Below are 20,186 nucleotides of genomic sequence, written 5' to 3'. Positions count from 1 at the left end.
GGAGCCTTCAGACTGCAGCAGAGCCTGAGGACTCCACTCTCCAGATTACACACGGTTTAATTTCACTACAACGCATGCAGTTTACTTTTATTAAAGGCGCTCTATCAGATTGTGAAATCAGAACTAGTCAATTCTAAAAGGTTTGCAGGGTCCGAACTTCTTCCACTTTTTTTCTCATGCATTCTTAGTATCCTAATTATCCACTGCAAAGTGTTTATAAGCACTTTTCACAACTCCCAGAGACCAGAGCAGAGTTTTAACATCACAACTAGCACGATATCAGCACACTTTCTGGTTACTGAATCATAAAAACGCTTTGTTGTTGCAGATGCAGACAGCACGCAGCAGCTTTATTTAGATTATTTTTCAATATATCTGTCCTAGGGCAATTTCGTACAAATTTGCCTAACAAAGTGTTATTCCAGATGCTTTACAATCCCATTCGCTATTTATTCACTTTCCATACACTTGATGGTAAGCTTCTACTGTAGCCACATCTGCTGTATTTTGCATTTCTTTTCAATTGCATGTGTTTTAAAGCAGCTCTGCTTGTGTACAAGTCTCTCCATGACCTAGCACCAAAGTACATCTCAGACATGTTAGTGCCATATGAACCATCTCACACTCTGAGGACTTCTGCTGCTGCCCAGAGTCAGGACTAAACATGGGGAATCAGCGTTTCAGTTTTATGCAGCTAAAACCTGGAGCAATCTTGAAGATGTGAGCCAAGCCTCTACTTTAACGGTGTTTAAATCCAGGCTCAAAACTGTTCTTTTTAGCTGTGCATTTGACTGAAAGGTTTTTATTCTGCACTTTTCTCCTTTAATGTTAAATTTATGATGATTATTTGTGATTATTTATGTTTTGATTTGTTGTATTGTGATTTTAATATTTTTTTTTTATTCTGTAAAACACTTTGTGTACCTTGTGTACTAATTGTACTTGCCTTTTGAAAAAGATCTGACCTGTAACTTGGCCTGTTTGTAAGGTAAGGTTAATGCCATACTGTGTGGGATATTCTTGGCAAAACAACAACATGGAGACAAGCAGGTGGCGGACCCTCCAGAAAGTGATAAAGTGCACCCTTAGATGCTGCCCTCGCTCACATGACTTTATAGCACATTAGAAACTTTGTCCCTTTGTTGCCACGGCCGCTGCCTTTGAATGAAAAGTGATTGAGCCCACGCTGTGTCCTGCCCGGACTCTGGAAGGGGGGGCGGGACTTTGCACTCTGCAGCGCAACAAGTCCAAAGGCGCAAGAAGTGGATGAGAGACAACTCCAACTCGACCAAAACACACAAACTTTTATCCATGGATTATATTGTTTTTCGTTATCGGATCTATTTACGATTCATCTGTGTGAAGTAGCGTGGCACACTGTCCCGGGACGTTGAACACGCGCTTTGGGGATGTTTTCTTTGCACATGGAGCGACAGTGAAGGCAATGTGGATTAAACTGGATGTAACACGTACTTTTACAACATAGACAATTGTTTTGGAGAGCAGCTTTCACTATTTTCGTGCGTATTGACAACTTGGATTTACTACACGACAACGCGTTGGATTTAACTTTTAACTCTTACATTGAAATGATCTGGACAACCTGGGAGGATATAACTTAATAAAAAAAGGTGTTTGGAAACTCCGTGGCACCATGATGTCGCTCGTTTGGTTGTGCGTAATTGCGCTTTTGTTGGATTTCGCGGTGGGAAGCAGAAACTGTCCGGATGTGATCGTGGAGAGCTGTCACTGCGACGTGGAGAGGTCCAAGGAGCTGAGCCGGCAGCAGCCCCAGCGCGTGAAAGTGGTGTGTGATGACGCAGAGCTCATGGACACGCTGCACCCCAGTTTTCTACCCAACCGGACCGTGCTGCTGTGAGTACTAAAAAAAAAAAGTCAAATGCACTAGTTTCAAACTTTAATGCTTTTATAAATTGTCAAAGGAAGCTGTTTAAATATACTGTCAGAACCATAACTGCCTGACATGTTGGCAGTTTTAAAACAAATATTAACTTGCATGTATAATTGTAATTCTATTATTCTATTATTCCATGCAGTATTAAATAACATACCTTTAAAGGTTAAAATCAAAATGAAAAGGTAAGTTAGGACTAAAACTGAGACAACAATCAGGGGACCCATAACAATTGGATATATCAAAGCTCTAACAGAACTGGATAAATATTTGAATATATGGATACAATATTAATATGAATCAAAATTAAGGGTAAGTTAAAGCCAATACTATAGCCCCACAAGGGAACTTTTGAGCCAAAAACAGACCAAATTAAAAGCATGTTTTTTATTGCACGGAATACTGAAGAGAAAATGTTTCTTTAACTAGAGATTGACCGATATGTTGTTTTTTTTTTTGTTCAGTGCCAATGCAATTGTTTAAAATCCAGAGAAACCGATGGCTAATATCTCGCTCAAATTGTGTAATTTAAAGTTACTACAAACTCCCCCACAGTATTTTTTTTTTTTTTTTTGCCATAAACTTAAGAGAGCTGTGTAGTCATGGTTTCTGCAGTTATCTCTTCACAAGTGTTCAAATAAAGCATTATGTGTATTCCTTAGGCAGCTGGCCCCAAAACATTTCGGCCGACCTGCTGCTGAAGATTTATGGCCAGTAGCTGTGCACAATTGTGAACGGACTTCTCCACAAGCCTAACCCTTACATGGCCGAGAGGAGGGCCTCCACCTGCTTGTCTCCATGGAAATGTTGTTTCTTTGGCTCTAATAGTCCACTTAGCACGCCATAAAACACTCCTTGGAGAATGTTCCGAAGTATGGTTTTAATTTTTCCATGGAATCATGCAAGTGACATGTTGCTTTAAACAACCCAAAACATTGCCTAGAATTAAGTTTAGATCTATGTAGAAAAACAGAGTCAGAACGCAACAAGACTTACAACCATTAGCCATCATTTTACAGACTGCACCAGGGACCTCATAAATAAATTTCACAAAGTTCAAATGTCCCAGCACCAATAAAACATTTAAGAGCAGTTTAGTAATAGACTCAAAGTGCCTTTTACAGACTTCACTTAGACACCACAGGCTCACTGCAGTGCACGAGGGGCTGTGGTTTTCTTTTTAAATCAGATAAAGTTTCTGCCATAATAAGAAGAGGGAAATACATGGAGGAGATACGGCCGCTTTAGGCTGGAGCATTTCTAAAGCCAGATAAAGACAAAGGGAGAGATATGGAGAGATATGTTTCAGTGTGGAGTGAACATGTTTAATGCCGTATTGATGTAAGTGCAGAGATGTGAGTTTGCATCATGTACACTGTAGCTAAGCAAAAGTTTGAATGTGATTTGTGCATGAAGAAATTCGGTGAAGGCAAAGTGACAGATGTTTAGTTGAAATGGAAACAAACTGTATTCCTTCAATTCAATCAATTTATAACACATCATTGATCGAACGGTAGGTTTTTGGATAAGTGGTAATTGTACAGCTTATTAATTGGTATATAAGAGCAGTGGTGATTTTGAAGTTATCATTTTAATGCTTTATAATAGTTAGCGCAATTTTGACACTTACTGGATTGGGCCACTCTAGACTTTTGAATATGTTCTCCTTCAGTTTCTCGTTTATTCAATTACAGCGGTGCAAACATACATTCTTACAGTGAGCGGGGACACCTTCATATATCCGGCCTGTAACGTGGCCTTGTGGTGCCATCTGCTTGCCTCCTTGGAGATGATTTAAATGCCATACTGTGGAACGTTCCAGGCAAAGCAGTAACATGTCCAAGGATATCGACACATTTGAATAAAGTGTCAGCTCGAATCCTGCGTCTGACCATGTTCTGTCGTTGTGTCAGGCAAGGCATTTCACCCACATCGCCTAGTACGAAAGTGGTGTGCGCGTGAACGATTGGTGGTTGGAGGGAACGATGGCGCAGATTGGCAGCCTTCCATCAGTCTGTCCCAGGGCAAGTGTGACTGCAGTAGTATTTAAAAGCTCACCTTGTACATTTTCCGGTGGAGCATGTGCCAAATGCTTGTCACCATGGAGTTCTGTCTGGAATGGTCCACAGTATAGTATTTAAACTTGGGCATCTCTGTATTTTTGAGTAAATGCTATGGAACAATCCAAACAAACCAAAAATATCTGTATGAACACAAGCACCTGAAAAGTTTCGTCGTGCACCTTTACCTAAATAAAAGTATGAATCACTGTCTACTTCTGCCAAGTTTCCTCTCTGCATTGTACACCCCATATCCTCTGCCTGTGCCTCTCATCCCTTTTAAACTCTCCCATCTGATCACATCCATTATCCCGTAGAGCGCTTTGGGAAACATTATTTGCTTTATATTCAAAGTTATTCAAACAGAATTGTGCTCTTCTACATATAGACTTTCAGAATCCTCCCTTAATATTCACTGTGTGTCCTGCGCTAGCACTTCAAACATTGGGTGCGTTTGATAAGTTTCCCCGCACACCCCTTTCTCTGCAGGTGCACGGATTGACTGCAAGATTAATAGATGGTTTTATATTCGGGGAATCGCTAGCTTTTGCCTTTGGAGTGCAAAAACAAATCTGAAATGTAAATGGTCCTGGCGCGTTACAGTGGCGCGAGGCGTGTTGATTAATGATAGCACTTTGCTCGCGGCAATTTGTTTGGAGTGGAGTTTTTGACGGATCGGGAGCTTTTGTTGTTGGAGAGAGGGTCCTTCTGCCTGTCACATGCTGCGACTGATCGCTGATATGGCCCAGTGTTTAGTGTCTTTAAAACCCCAGGTACAAATCTGTCAAGAGAAGATTATTTTAGGAGCATGTTAATGTGACTTGCATGCTTTGACTTTTTCATAATAATTATGTTTTAATGGTGCTAGAATGAACGTACGTGCCTTTATCCATATTTTTATTGTATTTGTGCAAAATTTGTCTTGCCCCAGATATATTATATACAGTAAGCAGCTATTGAGACCAAATTAAGTTCAATGTGCTGTCTGCATCTAATTATAAACCGTTTTATCATCTGATAATCAGGAAGTGTGCGTTAGCATGCTAGTTGTTGTTAGTTCTTGGAGAGAGGGTCCTTCTGGGTCACTGATATGTCCAGTCTTTGGTGTCTATAAACCCCAGATACAGATCTGTCAAGAAAAGATAATTTTAGGGGTGTATTAAAATGACTTACAGTGGTTTGACTTTTACAAGAGACACTCACTGTGTTGACAAGCATGCCAGGAAAACCAGATAACTGACCTGCAGTTAATTTTAAACAATTTTTTCTAAATGCATGTGAATCCAGGACCTACCGTTCCGGTGTCATGATTTAAATCTCCCAGATCCCAGGAACACATCTGGAGAAGCCTGTGTGCACAGAGCAGTCCAATTTACATGTCTATGGTCTGCACAATTTACATTGTGCAGACCATAGACTGTATAAAGAAGTGGACTAAGGGAGTGTGATGTCAACCATAGTGTTCCAGGGAAATGAAGCTCATCGGGGCTAGAGCAGTTATAGGGGCGAATTTGGAGACAAGCTCCGTATTTGGAATTCTGGCTGCGAGTATCATAGCAACCAAAGAGCCAATTTTGGAGCGAAGCTGTTCCTGCCCACACCACAGAGGGTGGGCAGGAAGCGGGAGTGACCTTGGGGAAAAGAAGGCAGCTGATTTGTTTCTTTTTAATGTACATATCTTAGTTTACGGACACGGAGCAAAATAAAAATCCCAGTATGTAAACCATGTCAGTATGAACTTTTGAAGGCTGAAGGCCTACGAGACTCACTGCAGCAGTTATGGAGACAGAGGCGACAGTTTTCTAATGTAGTGAATTAGTCGATGGGGCTGGAAGCTTGTGAGAGAATGAGGGAGAGAGAATGAGGGAGAGAGAATGAGGGAGAGAGAATGAGGGAGAGAGAATGAGGGAGAGAGAATGAGGGAGAGAGAATGAGGGAGAGAGAATGAGGGAGAGAGAATGAGGGAGAGAGAATGAGGGAGAGAGAATGAGGGAGAGAGAATGAGGGAGAGAGAATGAGGGAGAGAGAATGAGAGAGAGAGAATGAGAGAGAGAGAATGAGAGAGAGAGAATGAGAGAGAGAGAATGAGAGAGAGAGAATGAGAGAGAGAGAATGAGAGAGAGAGAATGAGAGAGAGAGAATGAGAGGGAGAGGATGAGAATGAGCAATTACAGCTCCAGAGTTTTATTTTAATGTAGTGAGTGACTGTCAGTAGAAGAGTTTTAGATTTAGTTTTAGTTTTAAATTCAAATATTCATGGATTCAGTGAATGCCACATGCTTCAAAATAAATTATATACTTTTCATATGGAAGAGATACAGGTAAAATTGTTGTGAGAAGGTGCAGGGAGCAGGACGATTTTGGAAAAATATCAACCTGTGACCGTTGTCAAACTAAAACATTTTTGACTGAAATATAAATTGTGAAATGCCTTGGATTCTTGTATTAATGTAACAAAGTGTTTATAGAAGTCTAAACTACAGAATTATGTTTTCGACATAGTAAGTCAAAAGATTTTGTTTTCAGGGGCATTTTGTCACTTAAATAATAAATAATGACTTGCCCAATGTGACCATTCAAATTGTGTTTTCATTTGAGGTTGACCCATGCCACAGACTCTATGGAGCATCTAGTCTGAGTGTTGTCAGTTAAGTTGAATATTCCTTTATTTAGCTCATGTGTTTGGTTGGACAATTTGGAGTCCTCATTATCTTTGACCAATTACCACATTTATTGCAGCAAATGGAAGGAATCGTCCCTGCTCATATCTGTGCCTAATGAATATGTGTTTTGAAACCCAACAATAAAAAAAAAAAAAGTGCTGAAATAAACTTGGATTTGACCTGAGAGCCCACCTGTCTATCAGAGTATAAAACTGCTTACTTCCTGTATGTGAGTTGTCCTTCCCTCGACATCAGAATGTTGTTGTTTCCTCGTCCGTGCCGTTTCCGTGGTGACCTGTTGTGTTCTGCTCAGACCAGGAAGTACTTTTGGTGAGGAGGAAGTGCGTTCTCAGAGCTTCTACAGAGGCCTCTTCTTTGTTTAGAGCCACTGTGTAAACAGGACTGGCCAGGCAAATGGTTCAAAACTAAACTTCTGGGAGATCTAGGAATGTTTCAAAAGCATTTCACAAGACATTTAAGAAAAGACTGAAATATGAAGCTAAATAATCAGATGTCTGGTTTAGAGGTCTGAGGATTAGCATGTTTTAGTGCTTCAATTCAGCTTGAGTTTGACTGAAACTTATTGGAACGATACTAAACAAAAATAAATAAATGCATTAAAGTATTTCTAAGATCAAATGTCTGACCCACATACAAAAACAACTATCTATGCAGAATACCTGGGAATACCCGGTGCCACAGTGGAGCACCAGTGGCAAAAACTGTTATAGTGTCTTTAGGCAAGGCACTTCACCCACATTGTCTAGTATGAATTTTTCACAGTGTTGGTAGTGGTCGGAGGGGCTGATGGCGCAGATTTGGCAGCCTCACTTCTGTCAGTCTGCCCCACTGACCCGAATATGGGATGAATGAATACGTGAAATAGTAAAATGACTTTGAGCATTTGGGAGAGCACAATATAACGTTAATGCATTATTATGATTATTATGATGATGATTATTTATTTGTTTGTTTGTTTTTAAATAAAATAATTATTTGACTTACTAAAGGCTGACTAAGATGCCATTAACTAAAACTAAACGCCTGCAGTTCCTTTAGTTTTGTATTGTTCATCATTTTGGTACTCAAAGCACTAAAATCAAACCACCCAGGCCAGTATAGTTCTCCTCATGGGTCATCCCTGCTCCACCCTGTTCCTCTTTGGGCTCTCCTGCTCTTGGCCTGGTCCCAGCCTCCACTTAATACAGTCACTATGTTTGGATGCACATACAGGCCATTACAGCAGGTTGCATCTGTCCCACTAAACAAAGGAAATCAATGTATAGATCGAAGTCCTCCCTCGCTGCTCTATCTGGTATTCACTGCTATGATTTTTCCAGTTGACTTTGTCGTCATTAAAGGGCATATGGCAGGTTTGTTGTTTTTCTACTTACTACTTGGTTTGGTGGGATCGTACCTGGTAAATATTTATTAAAGTTTGAAATGAGTTAAGTGGCAGTTTGTGGAAAAAACCTTGAAGAAAAGTATTAAAAAACAGGAAGTAGTAATTTCTGAATTGAAATACCTCTACCTCTGCCATCAACATGGAAAATTCCATCCAAAATACAGGCACAATTTATGCACAAGAATGTCATTTTTCTGGAAGTTTAAGCACTCATGTAACAAAATAAAGGTGTTGTCATTTATTTTTTATTAGTCTAATCATAAATATTGTGCAAATTAGACACATTTTGGCCCTTGTTTACATCCTACACTGTGTATATAATAGGACATAGCTAACACAGATTTTGCTATTGTATGAATAAATCAAGATATGAATATGAATAATAACAAATCACACCTTTTTTCCCGAGATTACTCCCGTTAGCCTTGATTTGAGCTTCATTTGTCTGGAGCAGAGCGATATGGGTGACGTCACACTCACTTCTTTATACAGTCTATGGTTTATATTATGGTTGCTAGGTAACAGTCATGCAATTATCTCTGTTTGTCATGTTTGCTGCCCGTGTCCAACCAGGAAATGCAATTATAAACCTCACGAAAAAATAAAAATTAAAAATTGAAATAACTAGGCCTTTTTGTAAAATCCTAAATATAAGTAGTGGAAAAAGTATTGTCATATTCACTTAGAGCTGAACAGGTTTTGCCAGTGCTGGGTAGCAGTTGGTAGCATGGACCTAAACTAATGGATTGGATAATATGTGGCTCTCACAGTTGGGGCAGACACTGTAGCTTTGTGCTGAATTTATGCTTTGTTTGAATTCAGGTCAGGGCTCAGCGAACTGTGGGGCATGGTAAACCTCAGCCTTTCACTATTGTTCTGCAAAGATTCACATATTTTCTGAATACCAACTTTCTGGCTCACAATTTCGGCCTTATCTTTGACGGATAATAAAAATGAATTTAAATTGAGTAATTAGTTGAAAATATTACAGTTTGCATACATTTCAAACTGAATAATATGTATTTTAATAAAGATATTTGTTAGAGCAGAGTCATTGATTTGAAAGGGGACAGTTCAGTTTCGTAAAGCACTAGGCCTGTCATGATGAAGTATTATATCGACATCGTTCAATATGACAGATGGAACAATAGTTTTGTGCGGTCAATATTTATCATGGGGACTTTTGCTTCGCACTAGCGGGAAAATTGTTGGTATTTTTCAGTTCTACAATGAGATCTGAGTTGTAGAAGGTTGCATTCTGAACTATGACTCATTATAGATACAAACTAACTACATAAGTTTTGTGTTTTTCGGGGGATAATTCTGCTTTTCGGTTTGGTATCAATATTGTCGTTTATCATGGGGACTTTTTCTTTGCACTAGCGGGAAAATTATTGGTATTTCTCTGTTCTGCAGTGAGATTTGAGTTGTAGAAGGTTACGTTCTGAACTGACTCATTATAGACACAAACTAAATACATAAGTTTTGCGTTTTTGGGGTTCAATATTATTGTTTATCGTCTACATTTACTTAATATATTGCACTTCAAAATTTGTAATCGGGACAGGCCAATAAAACACATGAATAAACATGAGCAGAAAAGCCAGAATTTGCCAAAAGACTGTTTTTCATCTTTAGTCCCCTGGCCGTGATGCTAGAAGTGCAATAAAAAATCAAACAGACAGGCTCTAGTCTTCAGTGTTGGCAGGTGTATGTGTTTAGCAGCCCTTCTGTCAGGTGTTTAGTGAAGGCCTTATATGTGCTTCGCTGTTTAATGTCCTCTTTTGAGTCCCACTCTCTGGCTCCTCTCACAAACCAGGCACACTCTTTCTCCGAGGGATCACAGTCACCTCTCTCAGATAGGCCTGTCACGGTAATTACTATGTCGACTTAACGTTCAATATAAGAAAGCTGGAACAGTATTTTTCTGGGGGTTAATGTTTATCATTTGTACTTTTTCTTTGCACCACTGGGACATTTTTGGTTATTTTATGGCTGAATTAATAATTTTTTGACTCATTACAGATGCAGACTAAGTACTAAAGTGTTTCACTCTGCTGTTTTTTATTGCAGCTCATGATTTTTTAACAATATTTTAGATTTAGAATGGCTTTCGTGATTTAAATGGGCTCTTGGGCTTGTGTCAGTGGCATAAACTAGTTTCTATATTTACTTCAGCAATTAATCTCAATTAAAAATTTGTTATGACAGGTCTACTCACAGAGCCTCTAGTAACTCGGCGAGTGTTGTTTTGACACGACCAGTCTTATTTGTTTATTAATTTCATAATCGAGTCAGCTGATGCGGTCAAGGAGTGACTAAGCTGCAATGTACAGGGATTTCTCAAGCCTGCAGCTTTTCATATCCATTGAAGGAACAGCTGAAGTGAATACAGAATACATAATGCAAATACAAAATATTAGATGCAATTTTCATTTTTATTTTAATATATTTGATGATCATCACCTCAATAATTTATGTATACTATGGTTGAATAGTAAAATAATAGTAATAAAAATATAAATAAATAAATATCAGACTGTATATATAAATGGACATGGTTAACCTGCTAGCTGCTGTTCCAAATAGAAAGTGAGCGTGGTGCACTTCCGGCTCCTTTCACTCTGGCTCCAATTCACCTTCTATTGAAAAACTGTAGCCTCTCTCTGTAATTGCTGCTGTCACACTTGTCATTTTGATCTTAAAATGTTTGTATTAACCTGGTCTCTATGGTCCTCATATTTTTTATTTCACTATTGTGTCCGTAACTCAAGATATGAACCTTAATAACAGACAAATCGGCTCCCTTCTTTCCTCGAGGTCAGTCCTTCTAGCCTTAGCAACAGGTTTGACTGACAGCGTTGCTAAGCACCCACCCCCTGCCAAAGCAGCAGTGTGTGCAAGAAGGGGGCGTTACCTTCAACAGCCTCGCTCCAGATTGGCTCTTTGGTTGCTATGATACAGGCTTCCAGAATTCCTAATATGGAACTCCAAATTCGCCCCTATAACTGCTAACATCGATGAGCTTCATTTGACTGGAGCCGAACGCTATGGCTGACGTCACACTCACTTACTCCACTTCTTTATATAGTCTATGGGAAGAATAGATTTATAATGTTTTGTAATTGATGTTTTAAAAGCCATTGAAGAGTGGCTTTGCTTGAGGTTTTGAGGGACAGAACTAGCACCTAAATCATTCTGATCGTTTTTAATGAAAGCGTGAATTTGAATCACTCTAAACAATGTCTTGCTTTCATGCCTCAAATGTTCAGTATACAACTCAAATAAGTCAAAAGTCACCATGACCATGTATTGCGTTGACATTCCTCTCACCAGCCTGCCACCGCATCTCCTCAGTGAGCAGCAGAAGTGACAGAGAGGATGCTGGGAAATGTAAAAGTCAGTACATGTGGAGGCACTGGGGCTGATGCCTGTCACTTTGGAGATGCTCCTTCAGATCTGGTTTGGCTGCTCCTCTGAACCTGTGATTGGACTTACACTGGTGGAGACTGCTCTTAAAGGGGCGGATCAGTCACTCCTCCCAAGTGTCCCTGTGTCTCCTGTCCTGCGGTGTACGAAGGGGACTGAAAGATGAGAGCAAATGAAAGTTATGATCTATGACTCACGTAGATCATTTTTAAAGCATTTTCTTCTAGGAGTGAACGAATTGGGAAAAATATCTGCTTACGATTTTCCTGACAAGCATTGTGATTGTGATTAGATTTGTGATTTGTGTTTTAAAGGTCCCATATTGCACAGAACTGGCTCTTGTGAGTTTTAAGCCATGTTATAATGCTGTTACCTCTTCAAAAACTTACATAGTTGTGTTTTGCTTCACTTACACATGTTTGAGTAACCCTTTAATATTAGTCTGTCTACATCTCCAAAGCTCAAAATTCTTTGTTCCACCTTGTGATGTCATCAAGTGGTAGTTTTCAAGTTAACAGCTGCCTTTTACCTTTTATTTAGTAGAGATTGGAAAATCCGGGGCTGAAGTCATCTAAATGATTCCAGTGAAGGTGTATGGAGTTTAAAAACACAGTGGAGCACTTCCTCTATTACCACATGACATCACAAGGGGGAACAGAGTGTTTTCTGTTTGAGAGAAGAACGCAGCCTAAATATGCAGGGTTTAAGTGTTAAACATGTGTGAATGAAGCAAAACACTATAGGCGTTTTTTGATGAGGAAACATTATAACATAGATCAGAAAATAGCGTAAAATGGGCCCTTTAATGACAGGATTCTTGTCAAAGTTCTCATTTTAAACTCCAGGAGAACTGACAAAATGACTGAAATATGAACTGACAAACTAATACAAGAATCACATTTCAGAACATGTTTGGACAGATCGAAACTACAGGCAGCTTTTATGCAGAATAAGACAGATGTTTTGTCATTTGTGGAGGAAATTATGGATCTTCAAAAATTGCTGCCTTTGTGATTCGCTAATTGTGTCCATTCAAAATGTGATTAATCTTTCAGCCATATTTGTGTCAGAGCAAAATAAGTACAGAGCATTGGGTGTGTGTATTGGAAATGGGTGAAAACTGCAATTTTCAGACCAATGGCGCCTTAAATGTAAGACTATAAAGATTACTCAAACATGCATGAATTGTTGAACTTTGAACTTTGAGTTGGTTAATGCTGAGGGGAGCTCGTTATAATGGCATGACAGTGGTTAGAGCAGGTGCCCCCCAGCCCAAAGGTCAGAGGATCGATTCCTGTTCGGACTAAGTTCTTTGTTGTGTCCTTAGGCAAGACACTTCATTCGTATTGCCTAGTATGAAAGTGGTGTGTGCGTGGTCACTGGTGGTGGTCTGAGTTCTGTGAGTCTGTCCCAGGGCATTATTATTAGTACTTTTTTATTTGTCTTTTTTTTCCACTTTTCAAAGGATACACTTCTACAGAATACAATAACATTTATAACACCATTGGTTCCAGAACACTTCTACATACATAAAACATCTTCAATACAGCATAATATTATTAGTATTATTATTAGTATTTTCACTTTGATGAGCACATGATTATCCGCTCATCAAAGTGAAAAGTGAGTTCTTGACTTGTTCAATGTTTTGTTTTAAAACTGTGCCATAAAAATAAAAAGCTGATTGGATGAATTATTACCTGCTGAGAACCAAGTGGGAGCAGAACCATTGACTTTCAAATATAATTATTAAAACTGTGGCCTAATTTTATAAGTGATATACTGTGGTGAACAAGCAAAACTGACTGGAGATTGAAAAATAATTTGTAATACATTTAATAGGAGGGCACTGTACCATATTTTCTGGACTATAAGACACACTTTTTTATAGTTTGGCCGGGGGTGTGACTTATAATCAGGTGCGACTTATATGTGAAATTATTAAAATATAGAATTTCACATGTTCGTTATTGTCACACTGACAACCACGCAGCACTCTAGGCTTGTGTACCAGTATCTACTACTCCTGTGAAAATTTCAACATTACGGTAATTTAAAAGACATCTAAGAAAGACTGAACAAAAATACCCCTAAAAAAATTCTGCTTCACTAAACTACTTCAGTCTAAGTAGTCAAAGTAGTGTAGTGAAGTAGTACTACTTCAGCCTAAATCCCTTCTTCATCATGGTTTTGTGTGAAAAGTTCGTATTAACTTAGAGGCTCTATATTACATACAATTTGATTCTTGTGAGCTTTAGGCCGTATTAGAAAATTGTTACCTCACAAAAATGCACCTGAGTTTTGTTTCATTCACACATCTGAGTAATCGTTCAGTATTATAGCTGTCTACATCTCCAAAGCTCAAAATGCTCTGTTCCACCTTGTGATGTTATTTAGTGGTACTTTTCAAGTTAACGGCTGCCTTTTACATTTTGCTCAATAGAAACTGGCAATTCCAAGGCTGAAATCATCGGAATGACTCTCGTGAAGTGGAATGGAACGTTTCCTGTATCACCACATGACATCACAAGGTGGAGCAGAGTGTTTTCTGTTTTAAAGAAGAATTCTGAAAATATTGTTTAAACAGTTATGGGGAATTCACTTATATTAAACTGAATTGTTAATAATAATAATAATAAGTTAAAATGGAAAAATGTGGGTCTCCTGCTTGTCAGTTACTACTGTAAAAATATAGGCTTTGAGAATTATGGTTTATACTTTACCTTACAGTCAGACAGGTATTATATCATACACATCATGTGGCTTTGAAAATCCTCTCAAAGTAGTTGTTGCATATAGACGACTATTTACCCCTTTGTATTCCCCAAATGCTTTTCTCATTCTTTTCACTTCATATTTGGTTATAAATATTCTGGGGCTCCTGTCTTCTCTCCCTATCTCCTCTTTGCTTTTGTCCCTCGAGCCCTAGGTGCTGCGTGCTTCTCTCTGATTTTAACTTGTGCATAAATATTCCACCTGTACATATCCTCATGTGCATTAGCGGGCTGACAAAACCCGTTAGCATGTGTGCAGACTCGGGACTTTTACAGTGTCAGTGCTTTGAATACAATGACACAGGAACACAGTGAGGAGGCGGCTAATCTGGAGGGATTGCTCCAAAGTGACCTCTGTACTGTACACTGAGGAGCAGGAAAGTTATGATGTGCTTTTATTGTAGACTGGATTATGGGGAGTTAGCATTTTTGTGTGAAAGTAGTAGCTGTGTTACATCCATAGACTGTATATATAAATAGACATAGCTAACCTGCTAGCTGCCGCGTTCCAAATAGGAAGTAAGCATGGGTGCACTTCCTGCTCCATTGACTTTGGCTCCAATTCACTTTACATTGGAAAACTGCCTCTCCACTCTCTGTAACTGCACAGAGTGTTCGTATTTATCTGCTCTACATGATCCTGGTATTTGTATTTCGCTGGTCCCTTAAAGACTAAACTAAACTATTGTGTCCGAAACTCAAGAACATTAACAATAACAGACAAATCAGGCGCCTTCTTTCCCCGAGGTCACTCCCACTAGCTGTAGCAACAGGTTTGATTGACAGCGTTGCTTTAACAGCCTTGCTCAAGACTGACTCTTTGGTTGCTATGATATTCACAGTCGAAACTCCAAATCCACCCCTGTAACTTCTAACCTCCATGAGCTTCATTTGACTGGAGCTGAACACTTTGAGTGACGTCACACTCACTTAGTCCACTTCTTTATACAGTCCATGGATCGATCAATAATATTTGGAATTTATTCAGTGTCCCCCCCTGCCCCACCTAGAGGCCCTAAAGTTGCATCTTCGTCAAAAACCTGAGTGAGTCTACAATAGAACAGCTTTATGTTGACACACATTCTGAGCATATAGACAGGATATCTCATGTGAAAACTCAAAACCTCTAAAATTCAGTCACTGAGCTGCAGAGGCTGCACTAGCACTGTTTAATGATTGGCTGCAGGTGCTGGGGTTGAAGTAGTGACTAGGCCTGTCACAAAAATTACTATATTGACTTATTGTTAAATATATGAAAGATGGAACAATAATACAATTTTTTAGGTCAGTATTTACCATGTGTACATTTTCTTTGTAGAAGGTTGAATTAATAATATTTATGACTCATTACAGATGCAAACTAAGTACTAAAGTGTTTCATTCTACTACTTATTTATTGCAGCTAATTTTTTAACAATATTATACATTTATAATAGTTTTTATGGTATATACTGTATGTGCTCTTGGGTTTTTGTGTCAGTGGCTTAAATGAGTTTCAATATTATAGTTTATCATCTATATTTACCTCAGCAATATATCACACTTGAAAATGTGTTACCGTGACAGGACTAGTAGTGATAATTCAGACCAACTGGGTTTCAGCATTAGAACTGACAACGCAAATGAGGCTTATTCTGCTCTTTGATTGGATAATACCCTTAATATAACTCAGCATGTTTGGGTTTCTTGCATCTCCTTCAGATATGATTTAGTTTTGCCTAATTTCTGTGTTAAAGAAGTCGATTAAGAGAGTGTGACGTCACCCATAGCGTTCGGCCCCAGTCAGACAAAGCTCATTGAGGCTAGCAGTTATAGGAACGCATTTTGAGCGAAGTGCCATTTTAAGAACTTCGACCGCGAGTATCATAGCCAATCTGCTGCTAGACGGTTGCCCACTCCTGCCTGCACCACTCCGCAGGTGGGAGCAGGCGCTTAGCAACGCTGTCAGTCAAACCTGTTGCTTATTCTAGCGGGAGCAACCTTGGGGAAAGAAGATGTCTGATTTGTCTGTTATTAATGTTTATATCAGCACCGTATAGTTTATGGACCGTGTTAGCTATGTCCTTTTATATACACACTCTATGGATCTATCCTTTGAAAATAACAGATTTTCTATAGGATTTTATGTTTGTCCTTACAGTTATAGTAACAGATCATAAATGAGATGCCATACAGTCTCTAGCCTCTTTCCTTGAACCGTCCATCTGGATATGTACGTCTCATGTTTGTTGTTTAAACCCATTATAAGCACTGCTCCTGTTATACTGCTGTTTCTCTGTGAGGGGCCATCAGCCTGCAGCTCTGGGATGTCACTGCTCTCACTGAAAAGACATATTTACACAACAACACAACGGGAGGACGGTTCATACTTCCCAATGGGCTTTGTATCCTCGTGTTAAAAGAAATACTAATCATATATTCAGTTAGATATAAATAGCAGTTTTAAATAGTGATTACCGTCGGGATTGTAGTGTTTTGCTGACTTTACATTGACTCTGTATACTATTATTCCATTGAGTGCTTTAACATAATAATCTCTCACCCCCAAAGTACCAAATTTAGCCACTTCTTTTTAAAGGTGCACAATGTAACTTTTCTGGTAGAGGGTCTGTGCCGTGCTTTGCCTGGAATGTCCCACAGTATTGCATTAAACATATTTATCTCCCTGAATCCAAGCCTGTGTCACCACTAGGCCATGTTACAAGCCACATCTGTCAAAAGGCAAGTCCAGTGTGAGAGTGTATGTTTTTCATGGTGTTTTTTTTTTTTTTTTTAGCTCTAAAATCACATTTAATTAAATACAAGACAGATGAGTTTAATGCCATACTGCGTGACATTCCTGGCAAAGTAGTACAAATTATTTGGGCAATAGTAGCTCAGTTGGTAGCAGGTTTGTCCCATGATGCAAAGGTTGATGGTTCAAAGCCTGCTCTCGACTTGAGTGGTCAGATCTACTGCTAATACTAGGTTGGCGATGCGATTCCAGCTCCCACAGACGATTCTTGCAGTTGTGCCCTTGAGCAAGACACTTAACCCCCCCCTTTCCCCTGCTGTATGCATATAGTTGTGTATGAATAGGTGAGTGGTTCTGTGATGTGAAGCGCTTTGAGTGCCTGGAACCTGGAATCTGGAAAAGGATGTCCGATTTCACATGCTTCCAATAGTCTTTCATTAACATCTCTCCTCTGGCTCCCATTGGGCTTAGTCAATACATTTATCACTGAGTTTGGCCCCACTGGCTTCATTGTGGCAGTAACAGCATTCATGTGGAGATACACCTGATAACTTAGCTCCAGGCCAGGTCAGTTTATCCACAGAGTTCACCATCAGAGCAGGAGACGGGAGGAGGTATCAATCACACCATAGGAAAGCACCAGTCTGTCCAAAAAGTCCAAAAACATTAGACAAATACGAGCGGTGCCAGAGATATGAGGCTTCCAGTGTGTTAAAAGTGTTGTTCCAAACCGCAGTGAAAACAGGGAGGGATTTAAAGAGGTGTAAATTTAGCAGGAAGAACAGGCCTGGCAGGAGCTTGTTGGTTTAACCCATTTCATGTCATTGTAAAATAGAAATGATTAATATAGTGAAGTGTGCATGGTGAACAGAGATAAAGGCTAAAAGTAAGTGGCGTAGGTGCATGGAAACTGTAGTAAGGTTTAAATCAAATACTTTTTTTCAGCAGCAAGACTTAAAATAGCACAATTGAGATAAACTGCGATGAATGAAGCGATAAGTTTAACCAACATTTTAATGGTGACAAGGAAGGATTTAGATCAGGGGTGTGCAAACATTTCTCATTAAGGGCCACATATAAAAACACAAACATAGCTGAGGGCTGATTGAGCCACAGACTGGTCGCCAATACAGTGACTACTTCAAATCTGTGTTATTATAAGTTAGACTGAACCATTAGACCTTTATTTATGCTTACATCCTCAATGGGACACATGAAATGATTTTCAGAAATGTACAGTAAAAAGTATTGTTCAAGGTTATATCGGCCAATTCACCTGGAAGCTTGAGGGCTGAGAAAAATTGGTCTGAGGGCCAGATTTGTCCCCCGGCCACAGTTCGGGCATGCTTGATTTAGATAGAGTTAAGAAATAAGACAAAATAATAAGGGATGAACCATATTGATGCTAATATATGTATTGGTCCATGTGAGATGTTTATGTGGCACTTTTCTACGTTCAAGGCACTCAAAGCACTTTGTGTACACAGACACTGGGGGCGAGGTGGGTTAAGTGTCTTGCCCAAGGGCACAATAGCAGCATTCATCTGTGGGAGCTGGAACCGCACCACCAACCTGTGGGTCAGTAGATCTGACCGTTCAACCGATGATGTTGGAATTCAAACTGCCAACCTTTGGATCAGTGGACAAACACCCCACCACCTGAGCTACTGTCATCATAGATCATATTTGTTTGATATAGAAAATTCCCTGATACACTGTACTGATTTTTTTTTTCTAAGGTGTGTGCTCAAATGTCATTCCCAGTTTGTTCTCAGTGCATCAGATGATTTTAAACAGATTTGTGAGTGGAAGTGGAAATAGAAGAGTAATGAAGCCAAAGAGCAGGCTGTATATTTCAGTATATCTCAGACACATTTAGTAATTCCACAAAAATGAAAACTCATTAGTCAGTTATCAGACGCAACAGGAAAACAAATATTGCACGGGTGACAGTAGCTCAACTGGTTGGCAGTTCGACATAAACATCATTGGTTGAGTGACCAGATTCACCAGCCCCCACAGATGAACGCTGCGGCTGTGTCCTTGGGCAAGACACTTAACCCGCCTCGCCCCCAGTGTCTGCGTACACTGGTGTATGAATGTGTGTGTGAATGGGTGAGTGATTCCTTCATGTAAAGCGCTTTGAGTCCATTGAAGGTGGAAAAACGGGTTAACATTTACTTTTTGCATATTGGTATTGGTTAAAAAAATGGAACATGAATATAAATGTTTTAGTAGAATTAGAGTTGCACAATATATTTCAATCAAAACCAAATGGCTTTTTGTCATTTGTGGGGAGTGGAGGTTCCGCTGGATAGAAGAAGCAGACTGTTTGATTGATGTGATCAGTTGTCGTATATTTTGTTTGTGTTCTGTCTTTTGTTCTTATTATAAAAATTAATTTAAAAAAAAACCCAAAAAACAAATTGCAAATTCAGAACGCATTGAAAAAGCTAACAAACCAACACTTTTAGACCTCTATAAACATGTTCTGAAATGCATGGAGTTTCTGAATTAGTTTTTCACTTCATATTTCAGTCGTCTCTTAAATGTTGATGAACCTGCAACTTTGAAAAGAGTACTCTGAACAGAATCCTGCTCAACACAAATCACAATCTCGATACTTAGCCTGAGTTAAAATATATAAAAATTGAGATGGGGTGTCTGGTAGGCTGGTGGTTTCGCTGCTGCGGTGATTTACATAGTTAAATTGTAACCAACATAACCAACTTGAATTACCTTAAATATTTTTTCGAAGGAGAAAAATGCGTGCATTGTTGGCACGCATTCTAATGTCTCAGTTTGTCTGTTCTGTGTCAGCCCGGGACTACGGCTGTGTTCGCGTTTGAACAGAGTCGGTCCGTAGTGTTTGTTTGAGGAAGTCCACTGAGCCCGAGTACTCTGTCAAAGCCAACTACAATGACGACAAGCAAAGAGCTGGAGTCAGTGTTATGTAATACATTCAGGACACTATTAGGGCTGCGGTCGATTGAAGAAACTGGTCCTGAAAATCATCGACTAAAACTAGCAAAAATCTGAAAACTATCTCTGTGATTCAACTATAAATTTGATCCAAACTACACTCACAGGACAGGACTATTTATACAGGAAAGTATTAGGAAAAAATAAGGGACATTAACTCATGATTCACTCCCAAAGCTTCAGTTAGTGCACTACTTCTCTTTGCCTTGTTGTTCCAGATAAAC

At 39.3% G+C, this 20,186-nt stretch overlaps 1 protein-coding gene across 1 annotated transcript in view; it reads left to right on the top strand.

The window, feature by feature from the left end:
• Positions 1-1,624: 1,624 nt before the first annotated feature.
• LOC117382974 (adhesion G protein-coupled receptor A3) overlaps positions 1,625-20,186 on the top strand; it is a 368,539-nt gene continuing 349,977 nt past the window's right edge. Inside the window, exon 1 of the mRNA XM_055227043.1 lies at positions 1,625-1,875. Coding sequence (XP_055083018.1) covers positions 1,655-1,875 — 221 coding nt within the window. The 5' untranslated portion in view covers positions 1,625-1,654. The remainder of the gene's footprint in view (positions 1,876-20,186) is intronic.

This window comes from Periophthalmus magnuspinnatus, chromosome 15 (genome assembly GCF_009829125.3).
Source record: "Periophthalmus magnuspinnatus isolate fPerMag1 chromosome 15, fPerMag1.2.pri, whole genome shotgun sequence".
NCBI lineage: Eukaryota > Metazoa > Chordata > Actinopteri > Gobiiformes > Gobiidae > Periophthalmus > Periophthalmus magnuspinnatus.
The sequence above is the reverse complement of the archived record's forward strand: the minus strand, read 5'-3'. Positions and strand labels throughout refer to the sequence as shown.